This window comes from Eleutherodactylus coqui, chromosome 6 (genome assembly GCF_035609145.1).
Source record: "Eleutherodactylus coqui strain aEleCoq1 chromosome 6, aEleCoq1.hap1, whole genome shotgun sequence".
In the NCBI taxonomy this organism is placed as follows: Eukaryota; Metazoa; Chordata; class Amphibia; order Anura; family Eleutherodactylidae; genus Eleutherodactylus; species Eleutherodactylus coqui.
The window spans coordinates 179,632,451-179,653,119 of NC_089842.1; the positions used below are offsets into that span (position 1 = coordinate 179,632,451).

At 40.6% G+C, this 20,669-nt stretch overlaps 1 protein-coding gene across 1 annotated transcript in view; it reads left to right on the forward strand.

Moving 5' to 3' along the window:
- Window positions 1-20,669, forward strand: part of TTBK2 (tau tubulin kinase 2) — a 107,049-nt gene that overhangs the window by 77,525 nt on the left and 8,855 nt on the right. Inside the window, exons 7-11 of the mRNA XM_066608346.1 lie at window positions 7,005-7,070; window positions 7,699-7,791; window positions 8,698-8,823; window positions 15,255-15,412; window positions 20,434-20,650. Of these exons, the coding sequence (XP_066464443.1) occupies window positions 7,005-7,070; window positions 7,699-7,791; window positions 8,698-8,823; window positions 15,255-15,412; window positions 20,434-20,650 (660 nt within the window). The remainder of the gene's footprint in view (window positions 1-7,004; window positions 7,071-7,698; window positions 7,792-8,697; window positions 8,824-15,254; window positions 15,413-20,433; window positions 20,651-20,669) is intronic.

Consider the following 20,669-nt stretch of genomic DNA (forward strand, 5'->3'; position numbering starts at 1 on the left):
GGAATAAAAGCATAATGTACAGCGAGAACTAGAGGTTATATTTATGGCCAAAGATGTGAAAGTTCATTCTTAAGCATGGAAACTCTAAGTCACTCATGGCTATATGTCTTCTTTTTATTTCTCGTTTGCCCATCCTGTGTGACACTTCATTAATAATGAATGTTACACAACTCCTATGCCAAAAATAGCAGGTGTGCTGCGCCAGCCAAAGAACATGCCCGTCTCTCTCCAGCACTAACAAACATTTATTACATTGCTCTGAAACATTGCAGGGCTGAAACTTGTTTCTCCACAGGCAATAGTGGCTTCATAATCACGTTAGCTTTGTTCTAGATGAGAGTGGAGAATTTGATTTGTTGCAGAACAGATTTGCATCACATGCTGGCAGTCTCCTAACTGGATTTGCATTCAGGCACCTGGCCTCAGCCGTGGAGTCACTAATGATCTGAATAGGAGTCTGCGGAGAAACAGAGGATGGTGGGGGCTTTCCGATTCTTTCTTTAGGCTCTATACAACACTGATTTGTTAAACGAAGTCGAAAATGACTAATTAAATTTCAATTTATAGCTTAATTTCTTTCTTAATCCATTTTGGAAATGGAGCGTTGAACTTCTGTTCTTAAAGGGACTCCCTTACAATACAGGGCTTAAAGGGGTTTTCTGGGATGACAAAAAGGGCCCCTTTTTTCTCTCCAGTTTTTAATGAAAAAACAATAACACATGATCTTAATATTATCATTTTATATTCTTATTTAATGTAAATATCATTCAAAGATTTTGAATATGTAAGGTAATATCCCAGCTGTATAGAAATGTTCTGAAAATGCAGCACGTATTAAACACTGATCTTTATAAATTCCTCCCAAAGGTTTAATTTAATAAAAAATACAAAATCTAGAAATGAATGACGTAAACGGGGATCTGCTTGCCCCCACTGTTAGGGCTCCTTCACACTGGTGATCATGACTTTTGCCCCGGGAAAGTCGTGGCAATATCGCAACTCTCTTAATGAGATATCTGAGCGTCAGCGATGCTTTTTCTTGCAAAGGGAGAAATTGCTGCTTTGTTTTTTTTTATTTAATTTTAGTTTTCCTTTTAAAAATGTTTCTATATAAAGACCTACATGACAAAAGTAGGTCTGTAATAGATGTGGGTTTTTTTTTCGTTTTTTCTTTTTTTTATATCTGCCATAAAATCACTTTTTTTGTTACAGTTTAAGCTGCTACTTGACTTTTAAAATCCTGCTCATTGTTTAGGTAGTCTGACAACACAACATTTTCTGTGCTGCCACATTAGTTTCCATTGATCTCCAGCACCCCTACGCTCTTGTTCCTTCAGATTCTCCACATGTCCCGTCTGATACAGATGTAATGTCAGACTCAGTCTGCTGTTCTGTGTGTGATGAACATTAGTCTTGGCTGCTCACAAAACACGGCAGCCTGCTCTGCTTGCTGTCTGCATCAGCATGTCTCTGGGCCGTTGGGCTCAGCAGTTGGAGGCAATAAGAGATGTACGCAAGTCGGGAGGGGGGGGGGGGGGGGGGCGTCAGCACAGATAATGCTGCGATACACAAATTTAGATGGCAAAATGTAATCTTCTAAGTGTGCTCAGAGCCTGTATTGTAGATGCATCTTTTGTCATGTGTCAAGACATCTAACCATACTAGAATATACTGTACGCTGTTTTATTTAACCCTTTCCAATCCAATTGGTATCCTGGTTTTCCTAGGGGGCTTACTCTTTTTTTTTTTTTTTGCTTGCTGTTATACAACAGCGCTATATGCTGGCTAAGGCCAGTACTACATGAGATGACACGTTCAATAGGCTCTGACAGCAGAGAGTTTGGCAATATACAGTAAGAGAACCCCGACGGACGTCTTCCAACATTGGAGCTGTACAGCCTTAAATCACAATGTCTTCAGATGTCAGACAGTGGATTGGAAAGGGTTAAGCCTAGCAGTCAGTTATGTGCAGCCCTCCACCAAGCTTTCACAATCATGGTTTGTCCCAAACCTAACGGACATAATTTTGTTTGATCAGATTATCTGAGATTGTTTTACTTATTATATGGTTCAAACTTCTCATGTTATATGTGTGGGTAAGGTGATGAGGCCGGGTCATAGATAGTGGATTTAAACACTTTTTTGAGAGTCTATGTCAGGGCTGTGGATTCGGTAAGCGAAACCTCCGACTTCTCAATTTTCCCAGACTCCGACTCCTTCATAGATGACTCATCACTTTAAACAGTAATTTGTATTCTTTTCAACATGGTAACATCAGGCTTTTCATCACCATTATGATGAAATAATCACGCAACATCCTAGATTCCACATCCTAGTTATCAATGTTTTTGATAAATAGGGGCTTGGATAAATAGAATGTATATTTATAGGACTTTTCAAAACTCTTTCTAAATTCCCATAAAAGGAAATATGCAACAAATTCTGCAGAATATTCATTAAACCATTGTTAAATTTCAATATACCATATATATTCGAGTATAAGCCTAGTTTTTCAGCACAAAAAAATGTGTCGAAAAAGCCCCCCTCGGCTTATACATGAGTGAGGTTAAAAACAAAAAAAAGACACAAAAAAAAATATGCAATACTCACCTCTCAGCCGGCGTCTGTATCCCTGACGCAATGCTCTTCCCTGTGGTGCGGCAAACTGCTTCAGACTTTTTCCCACTGTCATCTCCCTGGCTTGGTTTTGAATTCCCCCGCCGTCAGTTCCGTGTAACTAAGCACTGTGATTGGATACTAGAGCCTCCTTACAAGGGGTCAGTTTTCCCCGATAAATGATCCTGGCTGTGATTGGCTTGCACTCGATCCAATTACAGCGCTTAGTTACACAGCGCTGATGGCAGGGGAATTTAAAACCAAGCCAGGGACATGACAGCAGGGAGAAGTCTGAAGCAGCTTGCCACACTGCCGGGGAGAGCATCGCGCTGGGGACACAGACACCGGCTGAGAGGTGAGTATTGTGTTGTTTTTTTTACCTAGTATATACTCGAGTATAGCTAGGCTTATACTCGAGTCAATAAGTTTTACCAGTTTTTTGCGGTAAAACTTATTGACTCTGCTTATACTCGGGTCGGCTAATACTCAAGTATATACGGTATATGCCGGAGTCAGTAGATTTCTATCAACTCCACCAAATTGGGACTCTGACTCCACAGCCTTGGTCCCTATACCTCTAGGTGTGTATAGTGTAGTTATGTGGTGATGTACTGCCAGGGGAGACATCCATCAATCCAACCATGAAACAACTACGGTATTCACTGTAAATCCTTCTCCTTTTATATTGGTACACATCATTTTAGTGTGTTCTCATTTAGACGTTTGCTAAATATAACGGTATGTAAAGTAGTGTTGATTTCTGTTTCTTATTACTACTTTTCTCATTATTTTTTAATTATGAATTAATGTGCCAGGCAGCTGTAGTTTCAATCTCAGGCTTAATTATTGAGTGCTTCTAACCTGTGCAATGATGGTCTCCATAACTCTCCTGTGTATGTTAGAAGTTTTATTATTAGAGTTCTTTACCTGCTTGTGTGAAGTGGATGGAAGTCAGCAATGGAAACCGTGTGATTTGGATCGCCAGGGCTGGGTCAATGTACTTATGTTTATGAATGTGAAATTTTACTGAGGCAGCATAGTCTATCCAAAATTCAAAAGCCCTCCACAGTATAGATGTAAGTAAAATGAATGATCAATTCTTTATTTAAATTTCTTTTAAAGCGGGGCACAAAAAGGCAATTGTATGAGCTTGACTCCTATAGGGGGCAGGAGCAAGCGTAAATTCTAAAACAAGCACACAGATACTAGTACTCCGACATAAACAACATATATAGAGTTTCGTCAGATAGTCTAGAACATATATAGCACCCCTTTATTATTTTGTCTATTCATTAGGTAGCCAGTAAGCAAGGGGTGCTATTCTAGACTAGCCTGGGATAAACTACTACTCTGAGCAAAGACTAATGGTAAGGTCTGAGCAACAACTACTAGGCTAGAGCTCTAGACTAGTTATCTGACCTTCAATTAGTCTGAGAGCGCACCATCAGCCATAACCTCTAGCATTCGTGTTAGAACTATTAGGCAAGATTTGGTTAAGATCTCCTTTTTTAAAATCCTTCAGACTAGAGGCAGAAGCAAGTAAACCTTGTTGAAATGAGATATTTAGCCTTACTTTGGCCACAACAGGAACGCATGACAATGGAGGATAGAACCTTTGGTGTACCTGGGTGAGTCTTGAACTATCATCACTGTTCAACCATTTGGTCTCTACTCTATAGATACGAAGCATTGGCTTTATGCCTTGTGTATTGAGACACAGAACAATTAGAACCCTACAACATCCCTCTGTCTCTTCTGTCTCATCCTGATACCAACTGGCTTCCTATTATCATTTTAATACTCAGACTTTATATCAATATAGCTTGGTTCTCTTTTTTATAGGAGGGTATATATCTATTAAATCCCTCCTAGGGTGCAGGTCAAAAGGTTCCTGATGAACTACCAACTAAGTAGGGAAACGCGTTGAGCCATCGACCAAAATCAGTATAAATTAAAATTCATCTATCAGAGATTAAATAAACCAAGCACCTGTATTTATTGTTCAGTCAGTTTTATTGAGAGATTTTTCAGATAAAATAAACATATCAACAAGGTCACGCAAGACCTTGTGAAAAAAAACTTTTATGATATCTAATATCCTCGGATATCCTCAGGTAGTACTTGGCCCGACCATAAAATTAACTCCTATCCTTACCAATATAATGAAAGAAGAAAGAGAAGAGAAAAAAAAGGTGTGTGTGTGGGGGGAAGGGGGGAAATGAAGACATAAAACAATAGAGAGATGGCAGGGGAGAGGGGAAAGCAAGTAGGTTTAGTATTGTTAACCCTGCCATTCTGATGGCACACAGATGGGTCCTGCATTCATCATACCTAAGAGAGCAAGTCTTGGAACTCTGTAGAGGACTCAAATTCTATCCATAGCTGCCATACTGACAGGACTGTATCAGTTTCCCTTGCATTCTCCACACACAACTCTTCCATATGACACAGGTGTGACATCTCTTGCTGCCATTCATACATAGAAGGAACATGAGTAGTCCGCCAATGGTGCGGTATGACCACCCTAGCAGCCGCCAGGCAAAATCGTAGCAAACCTCTCTTTTGGGATTTAATTGAGCCTGGGAGTATAGAAAGGAGGGCAACCTGTGGGGTGTTATCTATTCTCTTATGTTGTATGTGGAAAATACTTTGTCCCAGAAAGGTATTATCATGCTACAACTCCACCAGACGTGGATCATAGTACCTCTATCGGTTCCACAGCGCCAACAAAGCTTCAAGACTGAAGGGAAATATAGCGTAGGATATCTGTACCACCTTGATGGCATCTTATAGCTTTTTTTTTTGAGCCACGCAGGCTATAGACAGTTTGTGTGTAAATATAAACGCCTTCTGCCAGTCGCCCTGGGGAATCGTGACTCCCAAATCCTGTTCCCATGCTTGTTTAAAGCTAGGACCAGTGTTGTAAGTCTCCTGGGTCAGCAAGCCATAGATCAGGGACACTGCGCGCCGGAGGGGACTGCAATGAAAACAATTTCTCAAAAGGTGTTAGTGCTGTACCAAAAGAGCAGCCATCTCCACGTGCAGAAAGAAAAGATTGCAGTTGATAATACTCTAACCAGGAGAGATTGAGGTGAACAAATCTATTCCTGAGCTCCTAAAAGGACGTAACAGAAGGACCACTAAGAATGTAGTGAACCCGGGGGTCTTCCTGTCTTTCCCATCCCAGGAAACTATCTTGGGTATTACCTGGCGGAAATGCCGGGTTGCCAAAAAGCGGAGTTAGGGGACTATCCTCTCTAGATAGGATTTTTTAACGTAATTTTAAATCCCAAAGTCTAATCGTCCCTTTTAGCAGATAGTTTGAGGAGACAGCAGTGGCTTTATCGCTGGGTCTTATCCATGGGAGGAGTCTTATGGGAATCGGGCAGTCTACTTGTTCCAGGAGTACCCATTGCTTATTAGTAGCATGGTATTGCCAATCTAAAAGGTGCGTTAGGACTGCAGCTGTACGATAGTCTGAAATTCGGCAAACCTACCCCACCATTCGTTTTAGGGTATGATAAAACTCTGATTCCCAGTCGCAGTCTCTGTCGTCCCCATACAAATTTGATCAGGGCTGATCGTAATTTTTCAAAGAAGAATACAGGAGATATCAGCACATTTATTATATACGTTCTAGACTATCTGACAGAACTCTATATATGTTGTTTATGTCTGAGTACTAGTGTGTTTGTTTTAGAATAGACGCTTGCTCCTCCACCCTATAGGAGTCAAGCTCATACGATTGCCTTTTTGTGCCCTGCTCTTAAAGAAATTTAAATAAAGAATTGATTATTTTACTTATGTCTATACTGTGAAAGGATGTTTATAAATGTGTATGTAGTTGTGTATATTTATGAATGTACTAAGGATCTGGTGTTTACTGTGAATGCTTCAATCATATGTACACATCTTTTTAAGAACCATTTCAGAGGTTTTATATTGACACATTGTACATAAAAGTTCTGTATCTCGGTAAATACACTTCATTAGTGATTCTAAATTACAGCTTGTATTGCCTGTATAATATTTTGGTTATTGTCATTGAAAACTGTTAATACGCTTGTTATGAGGTCCATCTCTTACCACTTTGCTGCAGTTATATACTAATTAGTTGTTTTTTTCTATTTAATTGTACAAACTGTGTGCATTGACCAAACTACACTTACCAGTTGTCTTATTGGGGTGGTGTGTAGCACTATTTTGTAATATTAAATCTAATGCTGATGGAAAATACCAGCATAAAAATCCATTCTTGATTTAATATACTCAACCCTGTATACAATGTGGGGGCTCTTAAATCCTCGCTTTCATGGTGCATTAAAATCTAGCAATCTAGTAATACTATTGCACTTGATTTTAATCTGATTATAAAATTTCTTTCCCAGCCTAGAGCTGTTGCTGGATTTCGTGGAACAGTACGTTATGCATCTGTCAATGCGCATAGGAACAGGGTAAGTAAAAGTGAACTTGGAACCAAACTACAGTATGTACTAGAACAGCATATCTTTCCTGCAGAAGTCATATAATAAAAGAGAAGATCCGTTCACTACTCCTGCCCTCCAATTTTTTATGTAGACCATCCTTTTTTTTAAATCCCCATTTAAACATGGTTGGCAGTAACCTCTATAGCATGCTAGACATGTTCTGGCCTTTGAGACTTGCACATTAGTCTGGCCCTGTTACAGACTTTCCCTTGGGGCCCTGGAACTTCAGGTTAAACCTTGAAATGGAACAGGTAAGAGTAAGTTCAAATGATAGTTTTTCTCTGAGCTTTAGAGAGGGCAGGAATAGAAATGCATTAGAAATTTTTCATGAAGAAAGTGTCTCAAGTCTCTTGTAAATTGGCACTTTGGTGCACCCGCCTGGCAGTGATATTTCTGTTATGTATTGTCATCACCACAGCTCTCGAGTTCTAGCATTAGTACATTTGGTATATGTAACTAGAATCTCCGTGCTGCTGATTACACATACTTGTTATCGTCTTGTCATAATGTTTTGATGTATAATAATAATATTATGGTTTTTTTTTTCTTACTTGGGGTTTCCATTCGGTTCTTTCATGGGTGTCTTTTTTTGCAGGAGATGGGCCGTCATGATGACCTGTGGTCTCTCTTTTACATGTTGGTTGAGTTTGTTGTTGGCCAGCTTCCATGGCGAAAGATAAAAGACAAGGTATGTTTACTACTTGAGTCATCCATCCACTCTATAACCTGGACAATTTTTATATACCTCCTGCATACAGAAATACCCCAAAACTAACATAAAAACACTTTTTATGTAAACTTGTTTTTACTTGCAAAACTGCCCCAACATAGAACAGAACCGTTATACGGTATGATTTAGCTTCCTCTTCAGCTTGGTGTTAAATTGGTTTTCCAGAGTGGAAGAAAAACCTGTCAACTCTACCCAAAATTGAAAGATAATAAAATTCTCCATATACTCACCTTTTGATTTTCTTGATGCCATAGTACAGTCTTCCTTCTCCATCTTCCCCAGGTGGTCAACCAATCATAAGCCACTGCACTGACATGGTAGACGTTAGTGGCATCGCTACATTACAGATGTTGCATGTATAGTGTATCCGAGTCACTGCAAAAGATAGAGAAATTTGTGGCACTTTAGATGGAATTAAAGTTGAGTTTTCGCTCTCAAAAAAAGCCCTGTAATTATATTGTTACTATTTGGCTCAAGCAAGAGTTGTAAAAGGACAAAAACTTCTATCCATTCATTTACAAGGGTATAGGTTATTTCACTTGAACCACAACCCTTATTTCGGATAGTAATTTGTGTAGAACTTCACTCCTTTTCAGGAGTCTAGTGTTTATCGATGACTCATGTCCTCTTTCCTGCCATGGATATATTGTTTGTTACCGGGCTGCATCGGATGGAGTGCAGTTCTTGCATTTCCAGAGAAGGTGGGGCTCATTTATCAAAACTGTCCAACAGTAACACTGTGTTTGTTGAGGGTTCAGAAATGCCTAAAGGTCAGCATTTAACCTGTTTTTTTTTTTGTGTTTAAAAAAAATTAAATAAAAAGCTTTATTTTCTTTAGTACTCTAACCAGGTCTTTCTTTATAGGAGCAAGTTGGTTCCATTAAGGAACGCTATGAACATCGTCTTATGTTGAAGCATCTTCCCCCAGAATTTCATGTTTTTCTTGAACACATCAGTGGCTTGGACTACTTTACAAAACCAGATTACCCGGTATGCACTGCTAAGAAAAATGGCATTAAAGGTCACCTGCCACGTTGGAAATGCAGTCACATCTACAGGCAGAATCTTATAGAGCACGGAGAGCTGAGCAGATTGACCTTTAGTTTCTGTATAGTGCGTCATTTATTAATTTATGTCTCTGCTCATTATGAGCTCTGAGGTCCAGTGGAAGGTCCTGCCAGTGATTGACAGCTACTTTTGTATGCATTGTAATACACAGAAAGCTGTCAATTACTGATAGGACCACCCATTGGACCTCAGAGCTCAGAAAGAGTGGAGTTTTAAATGAATAAACGACAATGTGTACGGATATGAATAAAATACAAGTTTTCCACAAACCTATATATCAGTCTGCTCAGCTCCTTCAGCTATGTGACATGCTGCCTACAGTTTGGACATCATTTTCAAGCTGACGGGTTGCTTTTTAATGCCTTTTGTACTGATGTGTACATATGCATATGTGATTCTGTATGAACACCATTTATTAATATCTGTATTGGTAATTTTTCTCAAACATCATCCCTTCCTTATGGCACATAAGCAGTGTAATATCACATTAAATCCAGCCTTGCACTTCACTAGTTTTCATATGGGGAAGAAGTAGGGTGCATCTTGTACAGCAAAATGGCTAGAAGCATGTCTTAATAAAGGCAGAAAAACAAAGTATTCTCAACTCTGTCCTTTAATCATACAACATTATTCAAATTGTGTTATGAAAATCTTACAAACCAGAAAGACTATATTAAGAGTGAGTGAGGGTAGTCCCAAACAAGAAGAGAAGTGGCTTTAGGCCTCCTGCACATGGGCGGAAATTCGCGGTGGGTGCCCGCAACACGAATCCGCAGAAAATACTGCCTGTTACTTCCTATGGAGATCCACTGTTTTCTACACACGAGCGAAAATTGCGAGGAAAAATCTCAGCATGCTTCATTTTTGTGGGCTTCGAACGGACTGCTTTCATCTTAACTTATTGATTCTATGCTTTCATTTCAAAGTATATTTGATATAATAAACTGTGTAAAATATCAAACAGGAGAAATTGAGGTTTTCTAAAACTTTTGACGGGTAGTGTACATGAGTGCACTGTGCATACCTGTCCCACGTTCATGCTTGCCATGGTTCAGGCAGTAGAAATCCAGTGACAGGTGTTCCTTTAAAGGATTGTTCAAAGGGGCAATCTCTTTATAAAATTGTGTGTCCTAAAACAGACAATGGCAGGATGCCAAATGTTGAAAGCACAAGGCTGCTGTTGTCAGGGACAATCTGCATACAGTGCCAGAACATTACCGAGTCCCTTCTTATGTCACAGATCAAAGGACCTAGACAGACAGAACATCATTCACTGTATACTTTTGATTCCTGTATCTAGAAGCCTAAAGGAGAGAGGGTGAAGCGCTTGCAAGGGAGAACAGATAATGTTAGGGACAAACACGGCAAGCGATACATACGGTACTTACTGCTCTACAAAGTCAGGCAAGGTTTTTAACCCCTTAACGACGGCCCCATCGGGAAACTACGTCCTCAGAAAGTGGGCCTAAATCCTAGAGGACGTAGTTTTATGCATCCTCTTTGGATTGATGCCCACTGGCCTGAGGACGTGACAGCTCCATGCTGTTGGTGCCCGCAGGTAGCCGACAGCATGGAGCTGTCATCCCAGGATGCGGGCAGTCCCCCCCGGCATTGCGATCGGCGCTATAAAATGAATAGCGCCGATCGCAAAAAAGTAAATAAAACAGTGTAAAAAAAGTAGTAATTCAGCTGCTATGATGGATCGGATCCATCACGGCAGCTGAAAATACTCACACGGCTTGTCGGCGGTGTCCCCCGGAGATCTGGTCCTCCCGGACCCGCCGGCGGCCTTCTGCGCATGCGCGCCTGACGATGACGTCACGCGCACGCGCAGAAGCCCGGGTGTCCCCGGCAAATTTAAAATCTCCTGGCTCCCGGCTCCTGAAGGTAGCCGGGAACCAGGAGGTGTTACCGGGGACCACTGCGAGCGGTCCCCGGGCCCGCGATCACCGCTATCCATTGCGATAGCGGTGATCGCGAAAAAGTTTAAAAAGTAAAACAAAAGTAAAGTTTCACCTCCCCTCATGGATCGGATCCATGAGGGGAGGTGAAGATACTCACCCCCGGTCCTCTGCGATGTCCCGATGTCCCGGGACCCGAAATCCCCGTCTGCGCATGCGCGCCCGATGATTGACATCGGGCGCGTGCACAGAGGGGCTCGAGCCCCGGGAAATTCAAAATTGCTCTGCTCCTGGCTGCCATGTGTAGCCAAGAGCAGAGGGATGTCACCAGGGACATGATCACTGTCATCCAATGGATGACAGTGATCATGTAAAGTAAAAAAAAAAGTGCAAAAAGTAAAAAAAAAAAAAAAAAAAAAAAAGGGGTAAAAGGTAAAAAAAAAAAAAGGGCAAAAAGTAAAAAAAAAGTTTTAAAAAGTTAAAAAAAGCTTGTGTTTCATCTCCCCCCACGGATCATATCCGTGAGGGAGGATGAAATGACGTACATAAGGCCTGCGGATTTATCCGCGGACCTCACCCCAGCTTCTGCGCACGCGCCCGTCACCAATGTGGCAGGCGCATGCGCAAAAGCTGTGGTTTTTTAAAATCTCCCTGCTCCTGGCTACAAAACTTAGCCGAGAGCCTGGAGATTTCACGGAGGGCCGCGGTGAGCGGTTCCTGGTCACGTGTTCGCCGTTATCCAAAGAATAATGGCGATCACGTAAAAGTTAAAAAAAGGTGAAGGTTCATCTCCCCTCACTGATGTGATCGGTGAGAGGAGATAAAATTTTTTACCGGAGGCCTCCGTATTTGCACCCCGACGCAATCTTCTTCCGTGAACTTTCCCGTATTCTGCGCATGCGACCGCTGGCAAAACACCGGACACATGCGCAGGAGTCGGGGAGCCCAGGAAACTTAATATCTCCTTGCTCCCAGCGACCAACGGTCACCGAGAGCCTGGAGCAGTGACGGGTGGCCTCGTTGAGCGGTCCCCGGTCACGTGAAAAAATGGTAGCGATCTACCTTAGGCCGGTCTCACATGACCGGATAGGAATTACGGATTCCGCATGCGTCTGATCCGCGGTAATACGCAGATCAATCGCATTGGATTACACAATTCCGCTCACATTAGCGGGTTGGAATTGTGTAATCCACTCGCAGAAAAGAGAACGCAGCAGGTTCTATTTTACCGGGGATATCCGCAACATAGAGCCCATTGTGCTCCATGGTCGCGGATATACCCGCAGTCCATACGCAACTACATTGTATACGGGCTGCGGGTACCCGCATCATCGCTAAGCGACGGTGCGGGAAATACAAACAACAAAAAAAAAGTGTACTGCGCATGACCGCCCGTGTAAGTACGCAGTTATGCGCAGTACATTACGCGGCCGTACGCAGGGTCACAGCCGGGCTCACAGCCGGGATCCACCTACGGCTGCGTGAGCCCGGCGTTATTCAGACCGCTACCTGTAATACGCAATTTACAAGAAGCCCCGGGAACGCTCGCCTTCATGCAGTTCCAGGAGCAGCTTGTTGAGCGCCTTCTGTGTGAGACCGCCGCACCTCGTCAAGCTTACGGAGACTCACCGAGCGCCACTTTTTACACCCCATCCCCGCCACTGAGGTCAAAAAATGACTCCCAAAAAGCATGAGAGGAGGGGGGATACCCGGTTTTATTGCCCCATGGGCCCATCCCAACCAGCCTCCATAATTACCCGTCTTTGGAAATACTACACAGTTCACATTATTACTTTTATCTAAGATTTGGGGAACGCCGAAAAGGGCGTGGAGGGGGGGGGGGGGGGATTTTAGGGAGTCAATTTTTATTCCGTACAAATGAGCAATGGGGCCTGGAATTTATTCAGTTGGGCCCTGCAATCCAACCGGTGTTCCCTCCATTACAGGCCTTGCCATGTTTCCTGTAAGTAGATTAGGGCCACAATGGGTATGTTTTTGAACACGGAACAAATGGGGGTATCCATTTGGGGGTGAACGTCTTCATTCCTATGTAAACTGTACAAAAAAAAAAGTTTTTAAATTGACAAAATTGCCAAAAAAATGAAAATTGTAATTTTTTTCTTCTGCTTTGCTGAAATTTATTCAAATACTGTGTGGTCAAAATACGCAGTACACCCCTAGATGAATTCGTTAAGGGGTCTAGTTTTTAAAATGGGGATATTTGTGGGGGTCTTTATAGTTTTGGACGCTCAATGACTCTATAAGTGGGCAATAGGGCCTGGAATTTATTCCGTTGTACCCTAAAATCCAACGGGTGCTCCTTCCATTATAGGCCTAGCCATGCGTCCTTTAAGTAGATTAGGGCCACAAGGGGTATGGTTCTGAACACGGGACAAACAGGGGTATCCATTTTGGGGTGAAAGTCTTCATCCCTATGTGTGCTGTACAAAAAAAACAGTTTTTAAATTGATACAACTGCCAAAAAAATGAAAATTGTAATTTTTTTCCTACTGCTTTGCTTAGATTTATTCAAAAATTGTAGGGTAAAAATACACAGTACACCCCTAGATAAATTCGTTAGGGGGTCTAGTTTTCAAAATGGGATCATTTGTGGGGGTTCTCTGTCGTTTTGGCCGCTCAAGGGCTCTACAAGTGTGCAATGGGGTCTAAATCACCTTCATGCTAAATTTCTGTTCTGAAAGCCACCGACTACTCCTTTCATTTTGGGCCCCGTTGTGCATCCAGACAAAAGATTAGGGCCACAATGGGTATGTCTCTGAACACGGGACAAACAGGGGTATCCACTTTGGGGTGCAAGTCTTCATTCATGTGTGTGCTGTACCAAAAAAGCAGTTTTTAAAACGACAGAATTGCCAAAAAAACGAAAATCACAATTTTTTCCTTTTGCTTTGCTTCAATTCATTCAAAAACTGTGGGCTCAAAATGGGCAGTACACCCCTAGATAAATTCATTAAGGGGTCTAGTTTTCAAAATGGGGTCATTTGTGAGGGTTCTCTTTGATTTTGGCCGCTCAAGAGCTCTACAAAAGTGCTATGGGCCTAAAACTCCTTCAAGGAAAATCTATGTTCTTAAAGCCACCGACTACTCCTTTCGTTTTGGGCCCCATTGTGCATCCAGACATAAGATTAGGGCCACAATGGGTATGTCTCTGAACACGGGAGAAACAGGGGTATCCATTTTGGGATGAAAGGCTTCATTCATGCGTGTGCTGTACAAAAAAAGCTGTTTTTAAAATGACAGAATTGACAAAAAAATGAAAATCACAATTTTTTCCTTTTGCTTGGCTTGAATTCATTCAAAAACTGTGGGGTCAAAATGGTCAGTACACCCCTAGATAAATTCGTTAAGGGGTCTAGTTTTCAAAATGGGGTCACTTGTGGGGGTTCTCTTTGGCTTTGGCCACTCAAGAGCTCTACAAAAGTGCTATGGGGCCTAAAACGCCTTCAAGCAAAATTTATGTTCTGAAAGACACCGACTACTCCTTTCATTTTGACTCCCGTTATGCATCCAGACATAAGATTAGGGCCACAATGGGTATGTTTCTGAACACGGGAGAAACGGGGGTATCCATTTTGGTGCGTAAATCCTCATTTTCATGGGCTCTATAGGAAAAAAATATGTCTTTAAAATGACATATTTGCAAAAATATGAAATTTTATTTTTTGTCCCCTAAATTGAACTAATTCCTGAAAAGAACTGGTGGGGTCAAAATACTCATGACACCCCTCAGTGAATACACTAAGGGGTGTAGTTTTTAAAATGGGGTCATTTGTGGGTGTATCTATTATTCTGACACTTATGAGCCTCTGCAAACTTGGCTTGGTGCAGGAAAACAAAGTGCTCCTCAAAATGCTGAAAAGTAATGTTAAATTTGTACGTCCTCTAAATGGTTAAAAAAAACACAAAAGTTTTTCAAGTGTGCATTCAGAATAAAGTAAACAGATGGAAATACATATCTTATCAAATATTTGTACAGTATGTTTGGACATATTTGAGATATTACGGTTGAAAATGTGAAAAAATGACAATTTTTTCAAAATTTTTCCAATATTGGTACTTTTAATAAATATACACAAATTATATCGGTCTCTTTTTACAATCTAAATGAAGTACAACATGTGGCAAAAAAACAATGTCAGAATCACTGGGATATGTAAAGCCTTTACGGAGTTATGCCACGTTGAACGACGCATGTCAGATTTCCAAAATTTGGCTCCGTCACTAAGGCGCAAACAGGCTTTGTCACTAAGGGGTTAAAGCTACTTCAAAGGAAATGTGAGGGAGTTGCAATCCCATCCTCATGTCATTGCTTTTATTTTCTAACCTAGCAAAGTGACAGCAGGGATGGATGGATGTAAGTCATTGGTATAAGCTGTGACATTATTCATTTTTGTATGTTTTTTTTCTTTTTTTTTCCCATTTCCCTTGCAGCTTCTTATATCCGTGTTTGACAACAGTATGAAGAGCTACGGTGTTGTGGAGAGTGATCCATTTGACTGGGAGAAGAGTGGCATGGACGGTTCATTAACTACCACAACCACATCAACTACTCCTCAGCTCCATACTCGCCTGACACCAGCTGCTATTGGGTACGTCAGCGAATCATTTACCGTATAACTACACAGTTAATAGAATTGTGTTTTAAGATGTTATATCCAAATATAGTAGAAAAAAATGCATAATCATCATAGCCTATATTTTCTGCGGATTTTTATCCAGTTAAATAACCACTTTTTGTGAAACATCACACTAATGTCCACCCGTGAATCACAGTACTATCTTTTTAATAGCGTCTAAATTCCACAAAAGCTAAATAATTTTCAGCTAAAGCTGTTTTTGCACGAGCCAGTGATCGGCCAAACTAATGTTCATAGGATCATTTGTTCCCTATCATTGGTCCGTGTAAACATACCCAGCTGTTAGCTGACAAATAAACAAACTTTATCAAAGAGTGCAATACACCAACGTATATTCCAGACACTTTGGAAAAATATTTTTCTTCGCAGCCAGTAAAATCACCCAGTGTGAATAATATTCATAGGTTCACTTTCATATACTGGCCAAGGCTCCAGGAGCAGAGTGCGGTGTGACCCCATGGCAAACGGCCCTGACGTTTTGCGGGAGGTCCCCTTTCCTCGAGCATGCTCAGTGTGTACCCACCACCAATTTACATATTTTCATGGTCACATAACATTACAACCTGTTAAAAACATATGACATACTGAAAAAAAAGGAGAATTAAGGTAAAGTTGGTAAGAAAAGGTAAAAGCTTAGGGGTGTAAATGGACAGAGAAATTAAGAAGGTAGCCAAGAGGACTAGCAGTTATATATGTGTGTCAGGCACAATGAAAAGATCAATATTCAGGGGAGTTTTGGAATTCGTTCCAATAAAACAATGTTTTCAGAAATTAGTCTTGTGTTCCTTTAAGAGACACCGTAAGGTCTTCCATCTCTCTGATTTCCTGTATCATATTAAACCATAAAGAGAGCCGAGGTGGCCCTGACTCACGCCAAAGCTTCGGGATACATGCCCGAGCTGCATTCACCAGATTACGTACTACAGGGCACTTATAGGTGGATATTGGAATGTCACTTAAGTGCAGCAAAAACAATGATGGAGATTTAGGCAATGGTAAATTTGGATGTAATGTGCCCGGCATCCGACCAGAAGCCGGCCAATAAAGGACACTCCCAAAAGATATGCATCAGCGTACATCCTCCTCTCCCGCATCTGCAGCAAAGTGGAGATACAGAAGGCATCATGCTGTGGAGGCGGCAGGGCACCCTGTACCAACAAGAGAGAATCTTGAACCCTGACTCTTGAAATCTACTGGATATTGAGGATTTATGCGTGAAGGTGTACATTTTTTTTTTCTTTTTGTTCCTCCATAAACGACATTGAGAGAGAGATCTCCCATTTTTTATGTAGATGGTATCTGGTGATTCAGACTAGGAATTTAGTAGAATGTAAGTACATGAGAGGGTGTCTCTAACTGGGCCTTGTACGTTGCACAGTTGTTCAAAGGGTGTTTTTAATACGAGAGAACAGTCGTGGGGAGGGTAGTGAAATGAAAAAGTGACAGAGTTGAATGATCTGCCATGGAGACAGCAGTACTGGGTTGGAGATATGTGATAACGTTTCCATGGACATCCATCATCCATTTTGGAGAAAATGGAGTGTGCTTTGTCATTGTTGTTATCTCGCCTATGTTGAAATATCCGTTTCTCCATACCTGGGGAAAAGCCCGGATTACCTAGTACAGGGAAGGGGGGGGGGATTGTGCCGAAGATACCTCCAATCTTGGAAAGGTCTTCAATATCACTTTCAATGTGGAGCCTACTGTGATGTGATTTTTAATACTTATGGGAATTTCATCTAGAAGCCATGGTAATGCGGTCAAAGGTGTAACACTTTCTTCAAGAGATATCCAATGTTTTAGATCCTCCTGTCTATGCCAATCTATGACTCATGCTAGATGTGATGCTTGATGGTATGCCGTCAGGTTTGGCAGTCACAGACCTCCCTCCAGTTTAGGTCTGTAAAGAGTAGACCTGGCAATGCTTGGAGATTTATCTGCCCAGATGAATTTGTTCACTAAAGAGTAAGTGTTTGAAGAAGAGCCTGGGAATAGAGATTGGTAGTGCCTGAAAGACATAGAGGATATGTGGGAGGACGTTCATTTTGAAAATCGAACATCTGCCCAGCCACAAGAATAGGCCTTTTGTCCAATTGTTCAAGTCCAGTCTAATTTCGTTTTATTAGGTTCTGGAAATTGGCCATATATAAATCCTTCACATCTGTGGTCAAGTGAATGCCTAAATATTTTATGTGGGTAGTAGCCCAACAAAAGGAAAAGGAGTCTTTGAGCTCTGTCACCAATGATTGTGAAAAGAGAGATATTAAGTGCTGCCGATTTTTGGTAATTAATTTTGAAATTGGAGAGTTGGGCATAATTGTGGAATTCCAGTAATAAACTAGGAAGTGATATGTGTGGTAGGACTGCAGATTCTAAACTATAAATTCAGTACACTTTTTTTTTAATTTTTTTATAGACAGCACTTTCTCTCCACATCATTACCTTCATTGATTTCATCTAGATCATCCATCATAAACCTTGTGTTTCAATTGTTTCTCCGCTAGTTTTTCTGCAGACTTTATTTTTTTAACCTTTTGTGTATTCATTCTTATTGCAGAACGATGTTTATTTATTCTTTGTTCCACTGATCGACTGGTCTGTTCTACATGGATTCTATCGCACGGACATAGTGACTTATACACTACATTGCAGATATTACATGTGAAAAAACCTTTCACCATAATTGTATTTCCATTTAGTGGAGGATGAACCATTCCTCCTTTTTATTATAGCATTACAATTTTCGCAGGATAAAGATGGTAATGTGCTATTTCTTTGTGTTTTTAAAAACAACTGTTGATATGTTTTAGTTGGATCCATATCTGCATATATTAAAAAAAGTTACCAAAGAGTAACCTTTTTTATAGACAAATTTTAGCCTTTCCTTAAAAAAAGAACCAAAAAAAACCAAAAAGTATTTTGAAACTGATTTGAGTAACCCCTAATATTTCTCAACGGTATAGGCCCATTTATACATAATGACTATCACTGAAAATTTGTGCAAACGACCAAAAATTTGCGGTATTGTTACATGTAAACGCAGGCATCGTGCAGTTTTCGTTTGAACAATGATTTTTAGGTGAACTTAAAATCCATCGTTTAGACACTGAGAGATAGTATTTCTCAATAGACCGCATGTTGTTATATCCACAGGAGGCGGCAAATAGCATTGTAATCTGCTGTCAACCACAATAAGAACAATGCAGCTGTGTACACAGCCGGGCGTTTGTTTAATTACAAGCTGGGATCTGCAAACAGATCCTGAAGGCCCTTTTGCATGCAAATGAAGATGATAGTGTTAATGGCCATTAACACATTATTCAAATAGGTTTCTAAATCTTTCAGTCATTTGAATGATTATATTTGCGTGTAAATGGGCCTTAAGTTTAATTGGCAAATGACCAACCTTTAAATCCACTTTATAACACTGTTTCTTCAGGATAACCACTATCTACAAATTCCTTCATTATCTTATCCATCCTTTTAAAATATGCATCATTCATCTTCCATCACAAATCCATCTGCTGCAAATAAATTATGCACTTGGGGCGCATGAGAAAACTTTCAAAATGCAATGGTTATTCTTATCAGCCTCCTTTGAACACATTGTTATAACTATTTTATTTCCATTTTTTCTCTCTAAACAACTCCACATTCAGATAGTGTAATCTGGGTGCAACTTAATCAACTCATGATATCAAATAAGATGCTGTACAAATTTCACAAACTCCCCTTCTCCACTCTTCCACAATATGAACTGAACTCCTCCTCCACATAATGCAACCAGATAGTAATGTGTTCTTTAAAGAACAAATTAATCACAGACATTTCCTCAAAAATCTATATAAAAATACAAGCTACATCGGGAGCCACAGAGGACCCTATTGAAAATCCTTGTAATTGAAAATAATATGTAGACCCACCCAAAAAAAATTCTTATACAAAATGAACTCCAACAACACAACAAACCTGATCATATAGTTATTTAAACTAGCATCTTTACAAAGTGCCTCATAGATTATTTGTATTGCCTCGTTGCCTGGAATATTAGTGTACAAGCTGGAAATATCCAAAGTAACAACAAATGGAACATCTGCTAAAGCTAGCCCTTCAATTCGATCCAAAAAAGTATTCATATCTTTCAAACAATGTAGATTTTTCATGATTTTTTTTTCCGTTTTGGCTCTGCATATTATTTGCAATTTTTTGTGTGAAGAAAAAAGATTTTTGGTGTATTGCAGTCTCTTGTGACATGGTTTAATTGGTGGACTTGGGGATCTGTTTGCTGCAATATTTCTGGGCCATGTTAATCTTTTTTGAATATTAGTATTGTTTAACAAGCAAATTTGTATGTCGTTGATTACGTCTTTTATGTGCGCATATAAATGATTTATTGAAAGCACATCCCCTCATGTAAACTTAAAATTGTAAAGGCGCATTTACACTCAAAGATGATCACTCAAAATTAATTCAAAAGATATGCAAAATGATCACTCAAACTTCATTTTCCCTAAGTTGCTAATAGGCACTATTATCTTCATTTGCATGTAAATGAGCCTCCGGAGCTGTATGCAGAGAACAGCAGGTGGTTTGTTATCTGCATACAGCCCCTTTGTTCTGCCGTGGGGCTGCAGGCTGAATACAATGTAATCAGCACTCCTGTTGAGAAACACAGCATGCAGTCCCTGCTATCAGCTCTCCAGCTGAACAATGGATTTTATACTCTCCTAAAAATCATTGTTCAGCCAAAGAGTGAAAGATGGGATCATTTACACACAATGATTATCGCTCAAACGATGGCTTTTGAGCGAACTTTGAGTGATAATCGTTGCATATACATAGGGCTTAAAGGGATGAACAAATCTCTTAATGATTGTTTGGCCCCATACAGCGTGCATACTCAGTGTTTGCCACATATCAGTAGAAGGGTAATGAGCGCTGATCAACAATTAAATCGGATTTATATCTTTTAGAATTGCAAATGCCACTCCTGTCCATGGTGATCTACTGCGTGAGAACACAGATGAAGTGTTTCCTGATGAGCAGCTCAGCGATGGCGAGAATGGTATCCCCATTATGGTTTCTCCAGAGAGGATCCCAGGATCACCTAGCCATCAGCGGCCCCAGGAGAAAGATGTTTGGGAAGAGATGGATGCCAACAGAAATAAAATTAAAATGGGCATCTGCAAGGTACTGAAGAGATTAAAGG